Source organism: Raphanus sativus, chromosome 5, assembly GCF_000801105.2.
Source record: "Raphanus sativus cultivar WK10039 chromosome 5, ASM80110v3, whole genome shotgun sequence".
Lineage (NCBI taxonomy): Eukaryota > Viridiplantae > Streptophyta > Magnoliopsida > Brassicales > Brassicaceae > Raphanus > Raphanus sativus.
In genome coordinates this window covers 36,417,456-36,442,784 of record NC_079515.1, presented here as the reverse complement: position 1 = coordinate 36,442,784, position 25,329 = coordinate 36,417,456, and the positions used below count along the sequence as shown (strand labels likewise).

The 25,329-nt window shown below is 35.0% G+C and overlaps 5 protein-coding genes, 1 long non-coding RNA gene and 1 pseudogene across 6 annotated transcripts; 4 read left to right on the top strand and 3 right to left on the bottom strand.

Moving 5' to 3' along the window:
• Positions 1-714: 714 nt before the first annotated feature.
• Positions 715-2,094, bottom strand: LOC108805283 (protein SRC2). Its single transcript, XM_018577290.2, has one exon. It carries the CDS (start codon positions 2,020-2,022, stop codon positions 901-903), a length of 1,122 nt encoding a protein of 373 aa, XP_018432792.1. The 5' UTR covers positions 2,023-2,094; the 3' UTR covers positions 715-900.
• A 2,601-nt stretch (positions 2,095-4,695) lies between these two features.
• Positions 4,696-5,356, top strand: LOC108857474 (rapid alkalinization factor 23). The gene has a single exon (XM_018631462.2). It carries the CDS (start codon positions 4,747-4,749, stop codon positions 5,152-5,154), a length of 408 nt encoding a protein of 135 aa, XP_018486964.1. The 5' UTR covers positions 4,696-4,746; the 3' UTR covers positions 5,155-5,356.
• A 3,531-nt stretch (positions 5,357-8,887) lies between these two features.
• LOC108856313 (translationally-controlled tumor protein homolog) lies at positions 8,888-10,286 on the bottom strand. Its single transcript, XM_018630087.2, has 4 exons — positions 10,129-10,286; positions 9,705-9,778; positions 9,321-9,607; positions 8,888-9,227 (listed from the first exon to the last, which is right to left on the bottom strand). The coding sequence occupies exons 1-4, from the start codon at positions 10,154-10,156 to the stop codon at positions 9,110-9,112; spliced, it is 507 nt and encodes a 168-aa protein (XP_018485589.1). The 5' UTR covers positions 10,157-10,286; the 3' UTR covers positions 8,888-9,109.
• A 291-nt stretch (positions 10,287-10,577) lies between these two features.
• On the top strand, positions 10,578-12,129 carry LOC108859713 (uncharacterized). Its single transcript, XR_001950512.2, has 3 exons — positions 10,578-10,756; positions 11,009-11,086; positions 11,885-12,129. It is a non-coding gene; the product is annotated as an uncharacterized LOC108859713 (long non-coding RNA).
• On the bottom strand, positions 11,462-13,136 carry LOC108859712 (bidirectional sugar transporter SWEET16-like). Its single transcript, XM_018633619.2, has 6 exons — positions 13,088-13,136; positions 12,922-12,958; positions 12,554-12,764; positions 12,210-12,374; positions 11,864-11,983; positions 11,462-11,779 (listed from the first exon to the last, which is right to left on the bottom strand). The coding sequence occupies exons 1-6, from the start codon at positions 13,119-13,121 to the stop codon at positions 11,651-11,653; spliced, it is 696 nt and encodes a 231-aa protein (XP_018489121.1). The 5' UTR covers positions 13,122-13,136; the 3' UTR covers positions 11,462-11,650.
• Positions 13,137-15,410: 2,274 nt separating this feature from the next.
• On the top strand, positions 15,411-16,621 carry LOC108856629 (RING-H2 finger protein ATL2). The gene has a single exon (XM_018630479.2). It carries the CDS (start codon positions 15,527-15,529, stop codon positions 16,382-16,384), a length of 858 nt encoding a protein of 285 aa, XP_018485981.1. The 5' UTR covers positions 15,411-15,526; the 3' UTR covers positions 16,385-16,621.
• A 7,610-nt stretch (positions 16,622-24,231) lies between these two features.
• Positions 24,232-25,274, top strand: LOC130512804 (ethylene-responsive transcription factor RAP2-3-like; annotated as a pseudogene).
• The last annotated feature ends 55 nt before the right edge of the window (positions 25,275-25,329 follow it).

Below are 25,329 nucleotides of genomic sequence, written 5' to 3'. Positions count from 1 at the left end.
TGTATTTGAGTATTTGTTCGGTTTTTATAAAACTTAAGCTGAACTCAAAACCAAGATTAGCTACGTTTATCTGGGCTTTGTTTGGTTTACTTTAGTTTGCTCTGGGAGAAAAAGGAAGAAGTGAAGATTAAAAGAAAATGGAGATCAGGTTGTGGTGTGAATAAATTCATTACTGACTTAATACCTCATTTTTTAAATTATAAAAAAAATCAGTTTGCGTGTCACACTGTCACTCGTTTTACTTCGTCGACAACAACCAATCAACCATAATAAGGAGCTCGTAGTCTCTCATATGGGGTGGGGAAGTCAAGAACTTAATGCTTAGAGCCTACTGTTATTTGGCTGATATCTTGAATCAGTCTAAGCATTAATTAAGTTCCATGAGCCCTTGATTATTCTATGACTAGCTAGCTATACATTCCATCTACATTAGTTCTGTGATTTTTTTAAGTCAACATATATTTATTTAAATACATATCTTAGACTAAACTACCAAGTAGTATCCCATCATCTTGTGTATTCCTCTGTTTAGTAATGAATGAATCCTCTAGTGTTTAAAAAAAAGAATAAAATGTGAGCAGCATCTCTAAAGGTTTTAGATTAAACACACTTCCAGCAATGAGCACACTTTATCATTATTATTAAACACATATATGACACTATTGGTGAATAAAATTGTATATGCTTTCTTTTTTGTAATTTAGGGTCGTAGTATGTTGCACAAAAAAAAAGGGTCGTCGTATATCCTATGACTTGTATGCACATTGACAATTGCAATCTACAGAAAAGAAGACGAGTTCTCCACCAAAAACAAAAACAAAACCAAGTATATGTCATGTCACGCAACTGGAATTATTGACAACACGAAAAAATAATTAAGAAAACATATCTTCTCAGGTCTCACAAGTCGGACACTAAATCGCCGAGTAAAAGCCCACCCAATGCTCCTCCCAAAAGCCCAGCTCCCATTCCAAGCCCAAGCCCAGGCTTATTATTCCTCGGCGGCGTTTGCGTCGGTGGATGACCGTGCCCGTATCCCGGCGGCGGCGGATAACAATACCCATGCTGAGTCTGTGGAGACGGGGGCCCATACCCGTGAAACGAGTGTGACGGCTGCATTTGGTGGTACGCATGACCCGGTTTATCAGGAGGCGGCGGCGCATACCCGTGAAACGAGTGTGACGGTTGCATTTGGTGGTACGAATGACCCGGTTTATCGGGAGGCGGCGGATACACATTGAAATAATGCGGCGGAGAACCACCGTAAGACGGCGGTGGGTACACGTTGGAATGATGCTGCGGAGAAGAACCGTAAGACGGCGGCGGCGGATAGAGATTCGAGGTGGATGAAGACGGTGGGTAAGCGGTGACCGGCTGCTGGTACGGGTACGGACACGGTGGCGCGGGATATACTTGCGGCTGAGACGACGGAGGATATCCAATTGAAGATAGCGATGGATAGAAACCAGCTTCAGACGGCGGAGGATAGATCGCCGGCGGCGGCGGAAGATCAGGCGTTGTATCAATCGGACTCGGTAGAACCGGTGGTACAGGTAAATCCGGTTTAAACGAAGGCACATCGAACCGGTACGAGAAAGTTAAGGAACCTTGACCTTTCCCAGAGGGAGTTCTCACCTGATACGTTACAAATCTCATCCCTTGTCCGTTTCCGTTTCCGTTACCATCGCCGTTAAATGACGGCGAAGTACTGAGCATTTCAAGAACCGGTACTTGGACTTCTCCGAGATCTTTGCCGCCGAACATCCGATCGCATACCAGTTTCACGACGAGGGTCAGGCGGTCTTCACGTGCTAACCTTTGATCGACGGAAAACTTGACGGCGTGATTCCACGTATGCTCAGATCCTCCGGTTCGGTCAACGGCTGTTTTCTCCTTGCGGTTCTTCTGAGAATCATCGCCGTTGATCCAAACGACAGCGTATACGTCCATCTTGGTGATAAGGTTGACATTTTCAAGATCCTTTGCAGAGTAGATGTTGAGCTCTAAGGTCAGATTCGCCATTGTGCAGAGAGAGAAGAGAAGAGGAGTTTAAATTGTTGTTTTCGTCTAAAATGGAATGTAGTGATGGATAAATATATCTAACGCGTAAAATATTATGTAACGGAAGCTTCAAAGCTATTACTATAATCTTACATTGACAGGTCCGTGTATCCAGTTGACAGTAGAAGGTTCTTCTCCTTATTAAGAAATCAATCTAAGCCGTTGATTTTCAGTAGGTCTTTCGACACGTATCAGTAGATTAGATACTAGTCTTTTCCCATCAAGACTTTCAGTTTATTGCATTGCTTTCTAATATCACAAGACAAGACCGATTGAACGAAGTATTTCCTGACGCGGAAACTTTAGTGTCCACCATTAAGGATAGAAGTTAAAGCTTAGTTTACAAGTCTAAAATCGTTTTGGGCTCCACGACTGGAGTAGAGGAGTCAACGCCGTATGAGAGACGAACCACAAGGCTGATTCGGTCCCATTTTGCAAGGCTATGACTTCTCTCTGTAACATGTTTTTTGCCGGTCAAAACCGTCTATGGCATTTAACGAAAAACGTTAAATCCGTAATAAAGACACTAGAAAGATAGTAGAAAAAAATTCATTAGTACTAGTTATCAAGGAAATAATCTAACTTAAATAATACTCCCTCTGTTTTTTGAAGATGTATGTTTTGGTGTTTTCACACATATTAAGAAAATACATTAATTATACATCATTTTTAGAAATTATCAAATTCCAATGCATTTTAACCAATAGTCTTTCAATAAATTCAATTAATTTTATTGAAATTTGCAATTTTTGTATAAGAAACATAAAAAATACATCTTTGTGAAACAATTTATTTTTCTAAAACATCTATCTTTAAAAAACAGAAGGAGTATACAAAAAAATAATCATTTTCAATAGACTAATACAAGATCAAATGAATCTAACCATGGATAGGGACCGTATATAAGGAGATATCTGGCTTGAGATTGAAAATTAAACATGATAATCAAGCTTTGTTGGAATAACATCCTTGCTGATTCCGAAGGGTGAACGAGTGGGTGACCTCCAAGTTTTATTTTGGTCTCACGCCCGATTGGAACATCCAGGAATTGCAAAATACTACTAGGCCGTCGTTATTATGGGCTTTTAATCTCTTATTTGGGCTTTGAATATTCCATTTAGGGAGACATTATCACACATAAATCTCGTTTTTCATCGGGACTCGGGAGGCTACAATGGTTCCTTATACAGGAACTAACTTTGAACCACCAGGAGAAACAACTTTGGATTATGTACACTTTGATTTGTTAAACATAGATAATCTATGATAGATGTGATATCACTCACCTTCTGTTTTCAATGTCGCTGCACACACACTAGCACAAAAAAACAACTAATTCATTAATAAAACTCATTACAAGATAGAAGCAACTCTTTGTAATTACTCTTTTTATACAAACATCATGAAAAGAGCCTCTAAACAACTCAAGTTCTATTTAGTCTCGGGTTTTATACTCCGTCCATTTCAAATAATACATATTTTAGAATATTCACATTTTTAATAAAACTTATCAAAACCTAGTAATAAATGCATAATTTCTGTAATTTTATATTTCATATATTTTTTAAAAAAATAAGACTTTACAGAATGCACTTAATGTTTTTGAATTTCACAATTTTTCCTTATTAGTTGACAAAAATTGTATTGTAAATATAAAAAATGTATCTTTTTGTAACAAATTTTTTCTTTAAAATGTGCATCTTTTTAAAACAGATGGAGTAAAATTTTACATGTGGTAAAAAAATAAAAGGCATCTGTTTTTTTTACGCCTAAATTGGAAAATGTTAAACTATCTGTTTTGTTGCTTTTAAAAAGATAGTTTAGTATCTGTTATTAGAACAATAGATTTCATGCAAGAAGTGGAAACTCCAGTCTCCAGACCTTAGGTTTCATAAGATGGAAACGCGTGAATTGGTGAGAAGTATGAACATATAATTCTAGCCACACACCATAAAAACATAAATTGCAAATAAAATTTAGTTAAAATCCAAATAAGCTCAATTCCCGGTACGTGTGGGTCCAAACCCTCTCCAAAATCAAACTTCTGCTTGGTGGCAGCGTGGCGTTGCGCATGATATGGTTTCTATCCAATATGATACAATTACAAATGGAGTACCACTAACACCGTAATCCTATACAAAAATTCCTTGCTATGTTCTTATGTTTTTCTTCGAAATAATCACAGAGCATGGAAGGAAACCACTCGTAATTATCTAAACTAAAACTAAATGCGCTCTATATTATTACTGTCTACCCTTGTATTCAATTTTGTAGTAGCACCTTAAAACATTAATTTTTTAAAAATGTATATGCATAATGACAAGAGCACAAAAAAACATATTCATAACTTCTGTTGTACAAAGACTAATAACCGTTCTGTTAGATACTTCTACTTTTGATTAGATTTTGAACGTTATAAAATTAAAAACAAAAACAAAGAGTGGATGTCTCCATCAAAACACTTCGCTCATTAATCAATACTTAGATCTGAAGCTAACTAAAATGGCCCACTTGTAATAAAGCTGTACATCTACCATCACAACACTATAAAAGTCAAGTGGTATTATAGTAATATCACACATCTTTCAGTGGCATTTCGATAAGCAACTTGTCTTTTAATCAAACCTTTCCTCTGTTCCTGTCTTTCCTCTCTCTCTCTCTTCAAAAGTTCGTGCACAGAAAACAATGAGAGGACTCTCCAGAAACTCCGGCGCGGCGGCGATTCTCGCGATCTTTGTAATACTCGCCGTCCAGCACTTGTCCGCAGCCGTAGTTTCTTCTCAGTCCCTCGACTTCCCTCCGTTCGAGACAGAGTGCCGCGGTACCATCGCCGAGTGCTCGGTCTCCGCCGGACTAGGAGACGAAGGAGAAGATCTCTTCTACGGCGGAGGAATGGGAGCTCATGAGTTCGAGATGGACTCGGAGATCAACCGGCGCATGTTAGCGACCAGGAGGTACATCAGCTACGGTGCGCTGAGGAGAAACACTGTTCCCTGCTCAAGACGCGGCGCGTCTTATTACAACTGCCGACGTGGCGCTCAGGCCAACCCTTACTCTCGCGGCTGCAGCGTCATCACTCGCTGCCGGCGATAAATATTGTAAACTGTAATTTTCTTAAAATTCCTTTTATATATAATTTGTCCGAATTTTCGTAGTCCATTGCTTATTGCATACGCATTTATAAAGTCTATATGTAAATTTCTCTGGATAATAGTATATGTTATCGATATGTAAACGTTTGGTACCTAAACCAGGAAAATAAAATATGGAATAAATGAGATAATTTACATCGTAATCAGATAGTATCAAGGGTGATATATAGAACGAATGTGTTGAGCTAATAATGTAGTTAATTGGAATATTGATAGGCAGGTAATGCGTACTATTTAATGTAAGTATTGTATAGTATGCATCATGCATGTGCTAGAGATATAGTATTATTTATGAATATTGATGGAAAATTAAAAGGAACGATAATGTGATTTGGTTGGGAGCCAACTAGAGCCAGCTTCACTTGTTTCCCTTTTGGCAAAGCAGCAGAGTCACACCACACGTATCTTATACAAATAACTTTTGTTTTGTGCACACATCAGAAAACAAATATAACTAATCTATCATAGTCCAAATAAATAAATAAATAAATAAATAAATAATTTATTATTATTAAAATTTGTTGTCACGAGAACTCCAACGTATAAACCAAACACATGAGCTTTTGACCAAATAGAAAACAAAAGAAAAGAGAAAACCAAACACATAAGCTCTTCGTGATTAACGGGATTGACCATTACTAGAAAAAAAAACTCGTTGGAGGGGAAATATATAAAAGAAAAAGGAAAACCACACATTAATTCTGAAGGGATTCATATGCTTAAGGACCCCATTTAAATATCGCACCATCAATTGATTGAGTGACAATTTTTAAAAATTTATTGCTTTACGTGTCTTGGTTTTTCTTCTTGTCACATTTTCACAAAAATTTATATGAAACAAAAAAAGAAAGAAATAACGCATTTGAACCCAAAAATAAAAGAATAACGCAAAGGCAATTTGGACCACATCTCTCCCATCCCTCGCTGACAGCCCAGAGAGGCAAACAAAACTCATCACCGATTTAAAATACTTATTATACATTCGAATTATTATGTAATATTGATCCAATAATGAAGCTCAAATATAATACTATATGAAAATTAGAAAGTCTCTATCGTGTGCATGCAAAACAAGAAACGCCAACTACATCTTCCACGTCCTTGTCAAGCCGACTTTGCTTTCCCATTTCCTTAATACAAGTTCTCTGTACAAGTAGCATTTTCATAAAATATTTCATTTTAGGTAGATCAAATGGTTACATCAATCTTAGTAGCCGACATTGATTTCTCTGGAATCAAGCAACAACTCTTTGGAATTACTAAGACCTCTTGGAACTTTTTTTCTGAGGATCATGGACTCAGACCGGCTTAGCCAGTTTAGTTTATACGTTAGCGGTTAAAAATAAACCATGCTGATTTTTGTTGTCTTTTAGAATTAGTCCAATCCTGTGTAGTATCTCCGTTTAAATGTTAGATCAGTGATTTTGTTCCAAAAAACACGATACTAGTTATGATGAATTCTGCAAACGTCTTGTAATCTGGTTAGATGTAAAATATTTTCACTCAATAAATGGTTATATTCTTTTTAAGTAGACTGAAGAATATTTGTAGATTGTATATTTATAGAGAAAATAGGAAACACGAATGGAATATTTTTATAATAAAGATTAAAAAATTAAAGGAAATAAGATCCCAAATTCACAAACACAAATGACACTTAATTCTGTTTGTAATAAGAAGAGATCATCCTTTTTTCTTTCTGAAACTGAAACTAAAAATGAAAACTCTTATTTCATGCATTGTGTCACAAGCAACTTTCACACTAACAACACTACACAAGTCATTTTATGGTTTCGTTTCTTCTACCAAATACCGAGGAGGAAATCTCTTACGGCTCAGTGTTTCCTGTTTCTTGAAATGGGGTTGAAATCGAGCAAGCCTGGCTTGGAGACTGACAAGCGGTTGCTTCCCGCAACTCTTTCCCACGAGGTGGCTACACCTTCACTTTCTCTTCACCGGGGGTTGGGGACATGAACACAAGTAGTTCCTCTCACTAGTGGAGTAAGGGTCGGATTTGGCTAAACCCAGTGAAATATTGGTCTTGAAATTTTTGTAGGTTTTTAATATAAACATAGGCTCTTAAATTATGGGGAAAATTGCTTATAAAAGTTTTTCAAAAAAAATATTTATGGCCCCTAATTCTCGTATACGGACCTGAGTGGAGTCAATTATGGGGAAAATTGCTTATAAAAGTTTTTCAAAAAAAAATGTTTATGGCCCCTAATTCTCGTATACGGACCTGAGTGGAGTCAGCAAAAGAATTGTTCGTCTCTGATCCCCCCTTGTCCATTGAGATTGATGGGCTTCCACTTTCCTCTCGATAATTTGAAGGCTGTCTGAAGTCAATACTCGAAGTAGTGTAGCTTTCCTTCTAGTCCCTCCTCCCGATTTCCTGTACATTCACAGCTTTCGGAATTTCATACATGAGAATGATTAAATGTTATAATCAGTACTATAATACTATTACTATTTTACATTTATATTTATTTTCGTTCTTAATCCATATGATCTTTTGGAAAACCATTATCGAAGTCTCTGAGCTTTTATTTCAAAATTTTGGAGTGTTCTATATTTGTGAATATATATATATATATATATATATATATATATATATATATATATGTATATATATACGTGTGTGTGTGCGTGTATTAGAAGTTATCGTAATCTTGTGTGTACTGTATAATCCAATCTAATATTCGAGAAGAAAAAAGTACTCAAAAGTAGAGAAGTGGGGCAACAAAGCTTGTGGATTGCTTTCTTTTAAATAATAAAGCTTCCGCTTTAGCCTAAAGCATTACGATGTAAAGGCTTTTTTTAAGTAATAAGTTTAAACAATATGAAATGAGCTTTTGGTCTCTAGTTTTCAGCTTTACAAAATCTACCTCTATCAATAGGTGACCACGTGAATGTGCACTTTAAGAAGGCGATACTTCGTAATAGCAGACTTGATTATTTGTTAAGAAGTTTCAGGTAATGCGAAAGGAACAAGAAACTATGAAGAAGAAAAAAAAACTATGAAGAAATATAGTTGACGTAGAATTAGAGGCAAAAGAGTAGGAGCAACGTCAAACCGACCGACCAAATCAGATCTCCCTTTACAGTAAGTCAGTAACGTACCAACGAATTTTGTTTGTAATCTCCTACATATATATACAAACCAAAACATGCATAAAAGTTCATGTTGAGCAGTAAACACAGCTTGAAAATTGTGTTTACAGTTTATGATAGCCAATTTTTTCACAGTTTATGATGGCTTTGTATCCGAGATTTTATTTTGAAGAAACCAATAAATATTTTATTTTAGGAGGTATCGTCTTATTTTCGCACATAAGTATAGACTGTAAAAGTAAAACAACAAACGTTGTCAAATATTAACAGAGAGATTCCACGTCTGATGTGAATGTCTCTCACAAAGAGCAGAGACATACGGAGAGGCAACACACATGTCTATGCCCCTTTCTTTTTTATTTTTCTTTCCTAAAAGACACTTTAGAAAAGTAAAACGAATCATTATAAAGCATATTCCATTAGGGAAAGGAATTTCTATGCGACGATGCTTATACTTTGAATTAAACGAGATCTAAAATCCAAGGCTTTGCCAAACAAGTGAGGTGAGTCGAGTAACAATGCTTAAATTAGCCGAACATGGATCAGATCTAAGATACAAAAAGTAGACGATCAAAATTCAACTATTAGTAATTGATAAACCGTTGTATTCGGGATCATATAACTTGAACAATCTCCAAACAACACAAGACACAAGAAAGACCAAACTGGTAGACAATTTTAATAGGTGGACGGACGAAACACAGAACACATAAAAAGACACATAAACTTAAAGAGAGTCGCTGCGACCCGACCATAGTAAAACCCGACAAGAGCTTCTCTCTCACTCAGCACTTGACTTCCTTCAAACCATGTGCAAAGTACAAAAATGTTGGGTTAGTTGCACCCTCCTTGTAGTAAGCAAAGACAATAGTGCTGTCATCGTGCATGCCCTCCCCAACAAAGCTACAAAATTGAAAAATCACAAATTAGAAATCCATATCAAGAGAGTATCAAATACGAAATTAGACTAAGAAGTAATAAAAGAAGAAAACTTACAATTGGAAGTCCTTGAGCTTGGGGAGCAAAAACTTGGTAGCTCCCTCAATACCCTTCTTGAACTCTTCTTGCTGCTCCGGGGTGAGCTTGGGAGTCAAAAGCTTGATGTACTTCTTGATATAGGCAATGAAGCCCTTCTTGTCGTAAGTAGGCTGCTCCTGAAGTCTGAAGGTGTCGACAATGTCAACAACCTTTTCAACAGAGTCGTCAACACCCTCGTCCTCACCACCTTCTTCAGCAGATGGGTTGGCACCGATGTTAACCTCTACGCATCCCTTGGTAGTCCACTGAATATAAAACCAATAAAAAATAATAAAAAAATCAGAACAAAGGATGAAACTTTGATGAATATAAAAAGGTTCAATGGTGGCAAAAAAAGCAGACCTTTCCTTCAACTTCCCAGAGAATACCATTCTCAATCTCCTTGTATGGGAAAGAGTCAGAGAGAAGCTCATCACCTGGAAAATTAATTAATTCATTAATAAACAGCAATTGTTCATATTCATATAATAAGAAAAACAAACTTCCCAGAAAGTTAAAAATTGAATAAAAATAAAAACCCTAAAATCCAATGAAATTAACATTGATATAGGAATCAATCACAAATCTAATCGATACATAACTACTCCCCCTCACTAATCGATGCAGAGAAGTCCCAATTCACGAAAAAACACTAAGATGCCATGACAGATCTAATCATTACATAACTACGCTGATTATATCGAGACAAGGATAAGCGCGATCGAATCGAAAGATACAGAGAGAGGCGATTGATAAAGAGGGGGTGTAAGGAATGAATAGAGCTTACCGGTGAGAAGATCGGTGTACACCAACATGGTCGCTTTATTTGTTTTTTGTTTTTTTTTTAAATCGCTCACGAATCTATCTAGAGATTGCGGGAGAGAGACGCAGCGACGTGAGGGGGTTGAAAACGAGGCCGTACCTTTGCAATTTATAGCCGAGCGAATCGAGGGTTTCCAATGGAGAACAGAATAATAATATTCCCGACGCTAAAATTTACTATTTTAGGCTTTTTTCTTTTTCCAAATTTCTATTTTATCCTTACTTTCTTTTCTCTATCAACAATATGGAAATAATTTATGTAAAATGATAACCCGCCCAATTGCTTTACGGGTGGGGATTCGTCGGGCTGCCCCATAACAATGACCACAGCTTCATCTAAAGCCCATGGGCCTTTACAGGTGGATACAAAACTAGTTTCTAGTTTATCATGCCACACTCCCTTTGTTTACCACATCTGTTTATCCTCATTCATCTCTCTCTACAAGTGTCGGTAGTAGTAAGCACAGTCAGTGCTACTCTATAAGTAATAATAATATTATTCTCTTTGCTCCATGAATTCTTGCAGTTCCACTAGTGTCCCGAGAACCAGAGAAAGCTTTAGTTGTTGGTCCAATTTACCGCCAAGCAGCTACGTGAGTTTACCCTCTCTTTTTTTTTTCCTTTGGAATGTTACTAATCTTTACTACTAAATGCTCAATATTGTTTCAACTCTTGAGTTTACACTCTACAAGCATAAGTATTATTTCAACTCTTGAATTTGCTGTTTTGTTGCTAAAGTTGTTACCGATCTCATGATTCAACCATTAAATCCGGAACCTCAGAGATGATACACTAATTTTATTTCTACGATCATTGTTTTACTTTTATCTCTCTGCTTTTTTCAGGAGTGTTTTTGTTACTGCATTGGCTGGCAACATCGAGAAATTTAGCCTGCCTAAAGGAGAGTTCTGCCACAATATGCCGTACGTTTCTGGAATCCTTGTAGTTAGTTCTTGCATCTACTTATTATAAACTGTTATTGGTTAATCTAATTTCACCTGATGTGCGAAACTAAGTCACAATTATCTTGGTCACCTTACACGGATATGAGTCTATGCTTTAGGACCCATTTGAATATCCGAAGAAATGGTCTATCCGTGGACTGCACCTCTCCTTGGAAATTAGTCTGGACCATGGAGTTTACACCAAAACGCTTTAAAATCATTAAAAGGGAAAAACTAGCTCTTAAAGCATTTTCGATATCAATGGACTTGAAATTGTTTTCAAAAGTTAAATAAGAGACATAAATAAATCTTATAACCAGAAACAGTGAAGTTTATAATTTTTTTTGAAATTCATGATTTAGTAACATGAAATTTTTCAATCTGACACACAAATTATAAATGATTGATTAATTAGTTACATCTTGAATGATTTGATAACAAATAATAATAATTTCTCTAACTTTATCTAGATTTTATTTGAAAACTTATATATAATCAAACTATTCATAATCACAAAAGTAAGGATAAAAGACGAGGCTATTGCTATGAGAGGAGAGGTTGGCTTGATGCGAGGGCTTCCTCTTCATCTTCTATGTTAGGTTTTGAATTTCTGTAAAACGCATAAATTAGTACTTGCATTGTCCCAAGCAAAAACCCCATTCCATTTGGCACCTACGCACACAAAATATAAATCAGTTTCTTATCATGAAATTTACACTAAATATCATCTCTCTTGTATAAAAATGTTGTACTTACTAGTAGAAAAACATCATGCAGGAGCAAAGCGTAGACAGTCCAAATAGCGCCGTTAAAGAAGAGGAAGAACGATAGCCAAAACGGCATGTACTTCACACTTCTCGTCTTCACAACTGTTTTCTGATAGGATCAATAATTCAAATGATCTGGATTAAAACGACACTATACGTGTATATATCAGAAAGACTATCTAATGATAATATATACAATGACATTGATATGTTACTTACACATGTGCTAAAATGCTCTCCAGACAATTTCTCTTACTTTTTTGTTTCTTTAAGATTGATTTGATAGGTTATTGTTGAAAAGAAAGAACAAAAAAAAGAGAAGTGGAGAGGCTTACAATAGCGGAAAGAGGAGAACCATACATGATAATGTTGAGAGCAGCACAAATGAAACCCATTGAATTAGAACGTGTTTTTGCATATCCGAACGCAGTTCTTGTTCCGACAATCGTTATAATTGGGAAAATCACGTTCAGCGCTAAAACCAGTGCAACTGTTTTCAACTGAAATATAAAAAAAAAGAATTGAAAGAAGATTATTAAAATAAATCTGCTAGTATGAATCTGAGTCATATCAATGCAACATCCATCATACTAAAATGCAGATTTCAACCAACAAAAAAACATAGAAGATCTCACTTTCACATGTATATAATAATATGTAAGTAGAGATGAAGACGTACAAATCTAGGTTTCGGAACAAAGAAGAGGAAAATGAGAACGTAGATGGATTCAGCAAAAACACCAAAGCCATTGACCGTAGAGACCAAGTATTCGCCAGGTGTCACTATTCCGTAATATGTCCATAACGACGAACCCATTAGCGTGCAAATATATGGCAAACACTCGTACTTCTCTGTTGATCTCCGTTTCACTATCTTCCAAAACGTCTCCCTAATTAAAATTAATTTTAATGTAAATCGATTAGTTAGAGACCTAATTCTTATAATGCAGTCATCTATTATTAGATTAATCAAAATCAGTTACACATTTATTCAAAAAAAAAACAGTTAAAAATCATACAGAAACTAGAAAGAGAGAGAGAACTCACACAGGAGAGAGGAAGACAAGCACGGATATTACATTTCCTGCATTGATCATATATACAACTAACTCAGCCTTAATGATATAGATAAATCTATGGTCGTGTGTGTGTATATAATCCTTTGATGTACAGTGATAATTCAAATCAAGTGAAAATAAGATGATAATGTTACCTATAACTCCAACATAGAAACTTAGTTCTGCCATATCTCTCGGGTGAGGTTCTCAGGAAGACAGAGAAAGAAATACTGATTCAAGAAGATGAGAGAGATAGCAAATTATAAGGAAATGACTGTGTTTATCGGTCCACAGACGAGATATATATAAGATATATATGTGAGCTTACCCGGACCTCGTAGTCCAGTGGTACACCCCAGGCTTCGGTCACTGAGGGGCAACCCGAGTTCGACTCGCGGGGAGGGGAGGCGTGTCCAGGGCCTTAAACGGTACAGACACAGGCTGGCGCCGGGCCTAGGTGGGTGGGTCCCGAAGGGGTCAACCACCTGGTTAATCAAAAAAAAAAAAAAAAAAAAATATATATATATATATATATATATGTGAGCTTATGGTAGTATCAATAAAATAAAAGTTCTCTTTCAGACAGCAAAACGAGTACGTGACAAGACGTTTATATTAAAACTAAAGGCTCATGTAGTATGTGAATATTTGATTGAGGATAAAAAGAAGTCTACACTTTTCAGGTTGAAAAAAAATTCCTTTCGTTCTTACTCTTTATATACCCCTATTGAAATTGAAAGCGGTAATTTACTAAAGATTTGGATGGATGTAATAGGATGAGGTTATCTAATTTAGTGTAAAACGTAAGGAAAACATTAAAAATAAGATTGATCCAGTACCCAACTGATTTTTGGGTAAAGTCCAGACCAAAACAGCTCATTATCAGCTTTAGACCCAACTCAGGATTATAAAAACACCTTATCCATGATATTAGAAGGAAGTTCTCAAAAATAAAAGAGAAACTACTAGATGGATATTTCAAGTTTTGAGAATTTCATTCGTTGTTTTACTTATCTTTAGTACGTAGTTATTTTTAGAATCTCATCTTTATATCATGGATGGAAATTCACTAAAACAAAAGAAAAATAACGTTCTATAAAAAGTAGCACATACTTCTGATTTTATGCTTTAAGTCTAATGTTGCACAAGTAGTTTTCGATCGTTATGGGTTGTCATGGTGTGTATCCGGCTACTAAGTCGTACAACATTCTGATAGATAGTATGTGTTGTAAAGGTCAAGCATAAAAAAACTTTGATGATATTTTGAGTATGCGAAAAGAGAGAAACGAATGTTAGTACTGTTAGTTATACTATCATTGTTCAAGGGATACAGATCTTGACCCGTGCGATTGTACATGTATTAATTTTCTGTTTTAGTTTTTATTTATTTATATTAAATAATGTATTTGTAATACTTGATCGTTTTACATTGACTACGTTAGGGATGTGTATTTAGATACCTACTGATTCGGTTAAAATCTATTTTGATTTGAGATTCCCGAGTTTAAAGATTTCAGCAATATTCAAATATTTATAAATTTTGGTTTCGGTTTGATTCATGTATTTGCGGGTTCGGTTCGGATACAGATAACTCGTTTGAATTATTTTAAAAATTTCAAAATTTATGTATACTTTAAATTTCTCAAAACATATAAATTTGAGTAATGTAAGCCAAAATACTTAAATTAAAAATTAAAAAACAGGTTGAACTTCAATATTTGGATGGAGAATAAATATATATTTTAAATATTTTTGGTGTATGATTATTGTTTATCTACTTTATATGTTTATTTTTGACTATTTTTATATTTTTAAATAGTTTAGACAACTTTAAGTTGACAAAAAAAAGACAATTTTAAAATATCATTAATTGTTGAAGAATAAAAAACAAAATACATTAATCTAACTAAAAGACAAACATTAAAATAGGAAAAAAAACACATTAATCTAATTGAAAAAGACAAGCATTAAAATAGGAAAGAAAAAGAAATACATTAATATAACTGAAAAAGACAAGCATTAAAATAGAAAATTCAATTTAATTCTCAGTGGTATGCAATTGTAAATAACACTGAAAACTAAGAGGTATTCTATAAGTGTACTTCTGTTTTAATAAGATAGATGTTAGCTGGTAATGTGGAAGATTCTTTTAATTTATTTTGTAGCCTACAACATTTTTTTTTTTGAACGACCTAGCCTACAACATTTAGTACCGTAAATATTCGTCAAAAAAGTTGTTGAGCCAGTGACTTACATAACTAGTGTAGTTAGGGGATTTAGTGATGGAAATGTTGGATAAGCTAGATCCAAGACTGTTGCACAGAAAAAATAAAAAGCTAGATCCAAGACTTTACTGAATATCAAAGAGCAGAGTAACTAGTACAGTAAATGAGAAAAGATAAAAAGAGTAAGGGTAGTAGAATGGTCAACGATAACATTGACGCGTTAACATTGGCGTCGTCTTATAAAAGTTCCAACGAGTAATTACGTTGCAGTTTCTCACGTCTCTCTCGCTACTAGTCTTTAAAACACAAACTTTCTTTACCAATTGACTCGCTTTGTCTCTCTCTCTGAATCTCTCAGTCGCCACCATTATGATGAACTTGAACGACCAGGATCCAATGGTCATGCCCGAAGCAACCAAGTCTCCTTCTCGAACCTACGCCATGAGCAGCAAGATCATGATAAGCGCCATTGCAATCCTCTTCTTCGTCGTCGTTCTAATGGTCTTCCTCCATCTATACGCTCGCTGGTATCTCCTCCGCGCTCGCAGACGCCACCTCCGCCGCCGTAACCGCCGCGCTACAATGGTGTTCTTCACCGCCGACGAACCTTCCACCGTAACCGCCACGCGTGGTCTCGACCCCACCGTCATAAAATCTCTCCCCGTTTTCGCTTTCTCCCACGCGACGCACAAGGAGCCGATCGAGTGCGCCGTCTGTCTCTCCGAGTTCGAAGAGACAGAGTCGGGTCGGGTTCTGCCGAGCTGTAAACACACTTTTCATGTCGACTGCATCGATATGTGGTTTCACTCTCATTCCACCTGTCCTCTCTGCCGCTCTCTCGTCGAGCCTCACGCCGTTAGTGAAACACCAATGGCGGCGGCGGAGGAGGAGGAGCAAGTGGTTATCACGATTTCTCCTGAACCGGTTTCTGAAACCGAACCGGGTTCGAGCTCTGGATTGAGGGATGAACCCCGAGATTCGGGGAGAAAACCTTCGGCGATTGAGGTGCCGAGGAGGAACTTGAGCGAGTTTGAACACGCTTCGACTCAAAACTCGCCGTTTAGGTCGCCGATGAGCCGGATGTTATCTTTCACTCGGATGTTGAGCAGAGATCGGAGAAACGCTTCTTCGCCGATTGCCGGAGCTTCGCCTCTATCGCCGTCGTCGAGATGCCATATCCCGATGACCGAGCCAGATATCGAGCGTGGAGGAGAACAGACTATGTGACTCTGCCACGTGGATGTTCTTTATAACTACAATTTTATTACAGAATTGATCAAGTCAACAAGCCTTTGTCGAAGGTTGATTTTAGATACTCGTGGCATAATCTGACCAGGCAACGAGTCAATAAAGTAACATGTGTTGCTAATAGATTAGATAGATAGATATGTCTGAAGATGTACATACGTAAGTCAGTCGTCGATGTTGAATTTTATTTCACATTTATTTTTCTTTATTCCTCTTTTTTCATCTCTACAGACTCTTTCTGTAATAACAAATTCAATGCATGGAAAATCATGAACATGATAGAGACTTAACAGAACTTTCTTTGGTTACCAATCTTAATGTCTCTGAGATCAGATCAAATATGAACTTCCTCCGGTTTATACTTAAACAGAATGTATGTAATATATTCGTCCTACCTAATCGTAGATGTAAGATATTCATCATTTGGAACAATTTGTTGCGTTTCTTTACATGCAAGTTATTATTAAGAAAACGTAATTTATGTGGTCGGGTTACGTATGTTTATCTGATTGAATTAGATTTCATGTTATTTTCGCAAATGAAACTTAATATATATAAGTTTACAAAAAAAAAAAAAACTTAATATATATAAAGTTATAAACATGCAAGCAGTTAGTTTCCAACGATGGGATCCATGTTTAAAGAGTCTTAACACGGTAAGTAACACTCAAAATGAGATTACTATAGTTCCGACTCTAATCCATTCACTTCGTTACTATATTTTTTTAGTATAAGTCCATTTTGTAAAAAGTAAACATGTCCATTCATTGGGATCTGTTTTGTAAACTTCATTGAAATATGACTCGTGGTTTCAACGCGTAAGTGGACAAAGTCTTGTGCCTCCTAACCAGTCACAACGTGATAATATGATATTAAAGTATGTATACTATATACTATATACTAGGTGATTTTTCCGTGCTCATGCACGGATATAAATATTTAAAAGTAAATATAATATACTAATTAATTGTTATTTACTTTTAATTTTTAATTAATTTATATTAATAATATTATATTATTTTAATTAGACATATGATTTTAGATATATTAGTCTAGTCGGTTTATTTTTACAGTCGATTTAGTTATGATTTGGGTATATTGGATTGCATATATTTCTCTGAATTCAACTATAATATTTTTTATTATATTATAGTCGGGTTTTTTTTTCTAAATATATTAAAATTTTGATTAGTTTTCTTATTAACATTTAGGTTCATTGTTGTCTTAAATATGTAATTATATTTTAGGAAGATTATGTATAACTTAAGATATATTGTGCTGCAACAACCATCTTACGTCATTCATATAGATTCGGAGCTACCAGTTTGGTTCACAGAGTCCATATGAGTCTGTTTTGTTGTTGACAAAAAAAAAGATATATTGTGCTTAAAATGAAATAAAAAATAAACTAAAGTGTTTGAATCAAAATTATGTAAATAAATATAATGATAATATTCTGAAGTCTCATGCATATATATAAATTTTACAAAAAACTAAATTGTTACATTTGATTAATATTTTATTTTCATTTGTCAATGTGTTTTGAGTCATCTATAATTTATATTTATGAAATAAATTATTATTGCAAAATTATATTTTCTTATTATAGTTAAATCTATTATTTTAGATATAAGTTGGATTAGTCGAGTAACTCATGTTGTGACTATATTAACTTACATATATTCTTTCAAATTCAAGCTGAAGTATATTTTTTTATTATAATTAAGTCAAGTCAAATTAATTTATTTATCGTTTAAATGTGAATGTATTTTTATAATATATATCAAATTAAATATTGATTTTATAAATTATATTAGAAAAGATGATATATAGAAAGTTACTTCTCATACTTTTTGGAAAGCTCGTGAACTCATATCAATATTTATAATAAAAAATATTTTTATAAATTCTAACTAATTTCATGTCTTCTCTGATTATGGTTATATTAAAAAGTTACACAAACATAAAAACATTGAATTTAAAAGCAAATTTAATATTAAAAAAACATACAATTTTAATAATGATAAAATATAATATATTTACCTCGTTAAAGTATATAGTGTGATTTTAAATATTTTATAAGTATTTGATCAAAAAGATGTTTATTGTTAACCTTTATTTCTCGTTATATCTCTTAAAAATAAGCAGAAAAAATTGTGATTGCATCTGAGAAATCATATGATATAAGTAAAGTATAATTTATAGATATTTTTTGTTGTAATTGAAAGATATTATAGTAACCAAAATATAGGAAATACAAATAGCATTTCAATAATACTAACTATAAATGATTTTAGTCAATATATCCGTTTATGTTACTTAATTATTTTATGTAATCATCTAAATATAGATAGATATATAAAAATTATTTCTGTTACTTTGAAAAATATAAAGAAAGTAGTTTATTAGTATATTTTATGTTATTTTAAAAATATATTTAATACAATATTACTATTTTGTGAACTTTCCTTTTTAATGATAGCATATTATTTATTCATATATTTTCGTTTTCTAAATTCAATTTATAGCCTTTATAAATATTTCCTTTTTATTATATATTTTATTTGTAAAATTTTACAAAAGGAATTTAAATAAAAAATCAATTATAGTATTTAAATATTCTATTTTTGATTCATTAAGGGTATCAATGTAATCAACCACCGTGAGAGTTAACGTGAGCGCGACACATAGGAAACTGACTTCTCAAATAATATTATAGAGATGTGCAAATAATTCATGTTCACAAGGTAACAACTTGCACCATCTCCAACTCCAATCATCATTTTTTCCGTTTCAATTGAAAAATAACAATTTGCACTAATATACAAATCCAATAATTTCAAATGAGAATAGTACGCAAGTCCAGAAACAAATACTATCATTACCAATGGTTTTTCAACTTTATCTACCACAACTCATGTTAATAATCAGTTTGGGAATTCTCAAAAAAAAAGTAAAAAGAAAACATGTTAAATATCTCAACTGAAATATTTTGACATGAAAGTCTTATTATTTTTTAGAAAATCCTTAACCGAATATAATATAAGTTGTTTTTACATTTTGAAAAAAACTTAACTTGAGAGATTTCCATTAAAATACCTTAACAACTCTATATATTGCTGTTGATGTTTGTCATAAAGAAATATGCATAAATGACTAGTTTTTTATATCAAAACTTGAAGACAAAAACTTCAAAAATAAGTAAACCACTATTCAAAAAGTTGGTAAGGTGATACAATAGAAAAAAGATGCAGATGTTAACTCAAAGTAAACGAAATAAAATAAAAATCATGAGAATACAATTTCCGGGAATTTTCCATTGTCAATCAAATGACGCGGAAGTCTTTATTGTTTTACCAAAGAAAGGCCCAGAAGTCCAAAAAACTGTGTTGAAAAAGGATACATGAAGGCACATAGAGTCAGTCAGATACTAATCCGCTATGTTTCGTTGTCTTTGTGTGGAACGTTTATGCCTTATATTTAATGGATTTGGTACTATATCTAAGTCGACGAGTAAGTTGAATTGATACAACTTGAGTTACAGAAGATGATCGAACAAGGCATCTATAGGTATAAGATATACATGCCGGCCGTGGGATTCGTTGGACTTGAGTTACAGAAGATGATCTTTCTTTTTGTCAACATTACTAGATGATCAATACATATATTTAACTTAATCAAAGGCACAGCGACATACATATTAATCATTATTTAGGCGAATGTTTCATTTTTTCTAAGCTCAGGACCGACTCTATATATCTATAAATCTAATTATACTTGGTGTGACATTATATGAACTTTTTTTAATCTTAAAAGTTTTCGAAGGTAATTCCCTTGAAAGAAAAGAACACACCACTTTACTGTACAACAAAAAAATACCTCTGGCAATGCCTTCACTATAAATCACATAACTGACAGTTACAGAGTTTCCTAAATGTCTGATCAAATCCCACACCTACTACAGTCTAATTTGTGGAGTCACTAGCCATTTTAAAGTGAAATCCAGAGAGTGACAAGGTCACTAGAACGGCGTGATTAGCAGCTCGTATACTAAAGTAAAAAAAAGAAACCATCAAGTCACAGCTTAGACACAGTACCTATGCAGAAAAAGCAGTTTTAAGGTGCAGGCAGCCATTGTATAAATTCACATCATCTGTGAGCACAAAACAAACACATTCACATAGAGAAAGATGAAATCGAAACTAGCCACTAGACTCTGAGATGTTTTGGGGGTATCTAACAAAAGTAAGATTTTTTGTCCTCTTCTATTAGCTATGCTTATTAACTTAAGAAAAAAGGACGAACCTTTGCTTTTGCTTGGATAAAAAACTCTAATGTACGTAAGACCAAACCCTGAAGCAGCAAAGCCGCTACAGATCCACGACAACCTTCGTCTCGTGTTTGTATATATTAGATAATATTATTGATATAACTTCTTCAAGTTTCTCAAACGTGATTATCTGCTTTTTCTTGCACATTTCTTTTTAATGTTTTCATTAGTGATTTTGCTATACGATACGAACGCATTAGAATTAATCATGTTATTTTACGAAAACTTTATTCAACTCAAATGTTCTCATTACTCAATCATTTTACCTACTTGGCTTTCACTATTCATTTGATATATAAGACGTCAACTAGTCAAGCTTTAAAAATCATCTAAACAAACAAAAAAGTTGACCAGTTTTATGATCTGATAATAAAACGCATGATTAACTCAAGGGGTTAATATTTTACGTTTTGGGGTTATCTAAAATGACAAGTCAGAGCTTCAGAGCAAAGCAGGCGGCTTGTCTTATATGTCATCCCAGTTATTTAGCTTCAGAGCAAAGCAGGCAACTTGTCTTTTATGTCATGCCAATTATTTCTGTTTTTGTTTTTGTTTGTTAGGCTTTAGATTCTTTATCTAGAGTCTTGGAAGTTAGTCACAAGTGTTGTCTACACTTTTTGTTTATCTTTGGCTCTTGTTTTGTGTACCAAAGACTACGTGTTGGTCCTGGAGAAGACGCAACACCAAAGATGTCAGAGCTCATGTATTCCAGAGTCCAAACTGTTGGCGTTTCTTTCTTCTCTTGTCATGCGAGGTTTAGTAATCCAAAGTATTACGTCGGTTTTAAAAGATGTTGAGGTAATAGGCACTGTTTCTCTACTTTTTCGAGTTTGTATATTCAAGAAAAGGAATAAGAAAGCCCTTTCTCAAAAAAAAAAAAAAAAGAATAAGATTCAAAAATCGTTTTTGTGTGAAATAGATATGTGGCATTTTATATGGATGGATTTAGAAAAATATAAAATAATATATATATATATAGAAACACTAATTTTTACTGATTTATAATAAAATATAAAATAAAATATTAAAATATCTATGTAAAAAGATAAAAAAAAATTGTAAAACTAATTACTAAAATAAATACACGAAGTGGTAGCTTGCATAAATCAAAATATAATGGTGAAAATAATGGTGGGGGGGGGGAGGTAAATCAGTAAAAAAACATCAATCTCGGGCTTGGATCGAGCCAACCTCTGACTGCCCCAGAAGGGCCAAACATCTTCTTGTTCGATCAGCCTGGTAAGCCTTCTTCCTGGATGCATCAAGCAGCAACGATATTCCGATCTGAGATCGGAAGTAGACCCACTTCAATGGTCGGCGATATTCACGGTAAGACATGGGGGTTCATCTTCCGGACCCGCGGGTATGGTATAGGGATTGTGAACAAGGATTCGAGCTCGTTCGGAAATCTTTATAGGATATCGCAATTGGGAAATCCAGTGGAAACGTGCCGTTGAAGAAACTGCTGCTTAGGTTCGAACAAAGTGCTCTTATTCCGTGGGGACCAACTCGGGTTTATTCGACGATGAGTGGTGGTGGTAACCCGGCTGTAGTAGTTCCGGTGTTCCTGTGTACAGCAGCATTCAGACAGGTCCTTCGATGAAAAGTATGTCTGTCTGGGAGCAACCTAAGTGGCTCTGGTCTTCCTTCAGACAGCGAGACCCGTTTGGTTTTTTGGTTGGTTTCGGATCGAAATCATCAGGTGGCGTCTTTTGCCGGATCAACCACTCGAAACAACAGACTTTTGCAGATTTTCAGAACGCTGCAAAATCATCAGCGGGTTCAATGCTTCTCGAGCATTGATTTTGGTTGTTCCCTCTCGAGTGCAATCGATGATCCATTAGGAGTTAGCTGCGCATCTTCAGCTACACCGCAGACTGAAGATTGGGAATTTGAAGTTTTGACGGTGTGGCTGATACGGGTACACCGATGCGCTGCCACCACCTCCATCGAGTATATCAGCTACATCTGCTAAGACCAAGGGGATTGATAGCCAGAGACAGGGTCATTCTGCTGATGCCATAGTCTTGATCCATGAACGAACTCTATCTAGCTATTGTTTCGGTTCTTGTGGAATCTAAGATACAATGTGAGTGAGATTTTATATGTTGTTAATATAGAATTTTTTAGAGCCAAGTTGTAGAAGAAGAATACTATTACTGAACAGCTCTCTGGTCGTGGCATCGTCAACATAGTGGTAGTAAATGATTGCTGTTTATGCTTTGCTCAATAGATGGTTTCTTTTACAACTAAGAACATAAACAGATATGAACTTTGGAAACATTTCCTTCATGTTTTGTTTTAAAATGTGATTGCAGGTACTTGAGCACGACAAGAAGAATGTGACCATTCTGGTTCAACGAGTACTGTTATACGAGAGCATGGAGAAATACAAACTCGGAGCTGAAGATCTCTAAGTATGGTTCTGATTCTGAAGATCGATCCCAGTTCCCGGGAATAGAATCGCTAGAAGCACCGCTCACCGCCTTACCAAAATGGCTGGCTGATTGTGATTATCAGTTGGGTTCTCTTATACATTACATTCTTGAATTTATCACGAAATATTTGACCATGCATGTTTTCTACGAAGCAGTTATAAAACACTGGCGGTTTTTATTTTCTTACAGTCAAACTTTCCGATTAAATTTGTCTGGATTTTTTCGTGGATCGACAGTATAGTGAATGAACGAAACAGTTACGTTTTGAGAAACGCTGCATGACAAACGTGAGACGTTCAATGCATATTTACACAGATTAGTCGTTACTCTGTCAATTTTTTTGTTTGTATTTGAAAAGAAAGATTAATGTTTAAAATTTTAATTCATGTATTCTACTTTAAAGTTAAGAAATAACCAAAATACATAAAGTGGTAGAATATTAATTAATATGAAAATATTTGTTGTTCCTTAGAAAATATTATCAATTATAATGGTTTTTTAATTAAACCATTTGACGAAAAAAAAATATTTTTTAGTGGAATCAAATTCTTCCTAGCTCAACTAATCCAAACCATCAGACAAATTACCAAAATATCCATGTTCTTCAATCATTTTGTTTTCCAGATAAAGATTATACAGAAAATGATAGAATACCATTTCACTTGTATTATATCTATATATTAGGAAGCATTGATTACACACGCTCGTGGACGCAACACTCAAAATTCGACTAAAAGGTTAATGACATTATTGTCATACGTTTCTTCATCGGAGAACCCCAAAAAAAAGGATAAAAGCTTCTAATTTTGTCGTTAGTTGGATTAAGTTTGTTGTAACTGCCGTGTATCAAAGAACATATGACTATGCGTATAATTTTAAATATAAGTATTATTACTATGACTTTTAAATAAATTCACCCCGACTTTACTATGAAAGCTTTTGTTTTTGTGTCAACTTGTATAAAAACATTTAATTCGCTATAAATACGCTTCACCTCCACCGCAGTCATCTACCTCTTGAAACCTAGCATCAGAGAGAAAAAGAAACAAACAGATAATATGTGCGGCGGTGCTGTAATTTCCGATTTTGCCCCTAGCGTCACCAGGGCCAAAGAGTAAGGAACTCACGGCGGAGGAACCTGGTCAGAGCTTGATGCTTCTGCCTGCGACGATTTTTGGGTTTTGACTCCACTTCAAGCTTCTTCCCACCAAACAACAAGGTACTACTAAATTGATAAAATCATGAAAATATTGAGGAATACGAACATTCAGATGAATCAATATTATTAATATATTTTAGAATCAAAGCTGACCCTGGCTTAAAGCTTACTAAACATCAAAATTATGTACAAGTTTAATATATCAAAAAAGGAAAAAAGAAGTTCGTGGACATAATTTTTCCTATGTTAGCCGTTAAGTAGCCAAGACCTTTAATAAGTACACGAATACGATGACAAGATATTCTTTTAGATTGGTAATGACATTAACTGAGAGTTTCTGGTAAAAGAGGGGTTATAACTGCATTTTGAAATCTTAAAACTTTGGAAGTGACGTTGAAAGAAGAGGCGGCGGACAGGAGAAGGAGCCGGCGGCGACGGAGAACGGAAGGAGAGGAAGAAACGTTTACAGAGGGATACGTAAGCGTCCATGGGGAAAATGGGCGTCAGAGATTTCGAGACCCAGAGAAAGGCGCTAGAGTCTGGCTTGGTACGTTCAACACGGCGGAGGAAGCCGCCATGGCTTATGACGTAGCGGCGAAGCGTATCGCGGCGACAAAGCCAAACTCAACTTCCTGATCTTCTTCATAACCCCTCCTGCCATCCCTACTCTTCCACGACAAGATAATCAGCCTCCGGTGAAGAAGCTATGTGTTTCTCTCAGAGCGAGTTGACTCAGTCCAGTTTCCCGGGGAGTGCATTGGGGTCGGAATGGAGACGAGTTTCGGAACATGAGTTACGGCTACGATCTGAAACAGCAGATATCGAGCTTGGAGTCTTTCCTTGAGCTGGACGGTATTACACCGGAGCATCCGAGTCAGCTCCACGAGACGGGTCCGAGGTGATTTATGGATGCTTCATGATGTCATCGCGTCTTATGAATAAAGTTTAAAACATAATGTAATGAGTGAAAATTTGACCTAAAGAAGAGTAATGAGTG

Excerpts from the sequence above, each read along its gene's own strand:
- LOC108805283 (XM_018577290.2), bottom strand. The coding sequence starts at position 2,022 with ATGGCGAATCTGACCTTAGAGCTCAACATCTACTCTGCAAAGGATCTT.
- LOC108857474 (XM_018631462.2), top strand. The coding sequence starts at position 4,747 with ATGAGAGGACTCTCCAGAAACTCCGGCGCGGCGGCGATTCTCGCGATC.
- LOC108856313 (XM_018630087.2), bottom strand. The coding sequence starts at position 10,156 with ATGTTGGTGTACACCGATCTTCTCACCG. Across the intron at positions 9,779-10,128 it reads GTACACCGATCTTCTCACCG|GTGATGAGCTTCTCTCTGAC; the intron begins GTAAGCTCTATT and ends TTAATTTTCCAG. Across the intron at positions 9,608-9,704 it reads TCTGGGAAGTTGAAGGAAAG|TGGACTACCAAGGGATGCGT; the intron begins GTCTGCTTTTTT and ends TTTTATATTCAG.
- LOC108859712 (XM_018633619.2), bottom strand. The coding sequence starts at position 13,121 with ATGGCAGAACTAAGTTTCTATGTTGGAGTTATAG. Across the intron at positions 12,765-12,921 it reads CTTGTCTTCCTCTCTCCTGT|GGAGACGTTTTGGAAGATAG; the intron begins GTGAGTTCTCTC and ends AATTTTAATTAG. Across the intron at positions 12,375-12,553 it reads TTGTTCCGAAACCTAGATTT|TTGAAAACAGTTGCACTGGT; the intron begins GTACGTCTTCAT and ends TTTATATTTCAG.
- LOC108856629 (XM_018630479.2), top strand. The coding sequence starts at position 15,527 with ATGATGAACTTGAACGACCAGGATCCAATGGTCATGCCCGAAGCAACC.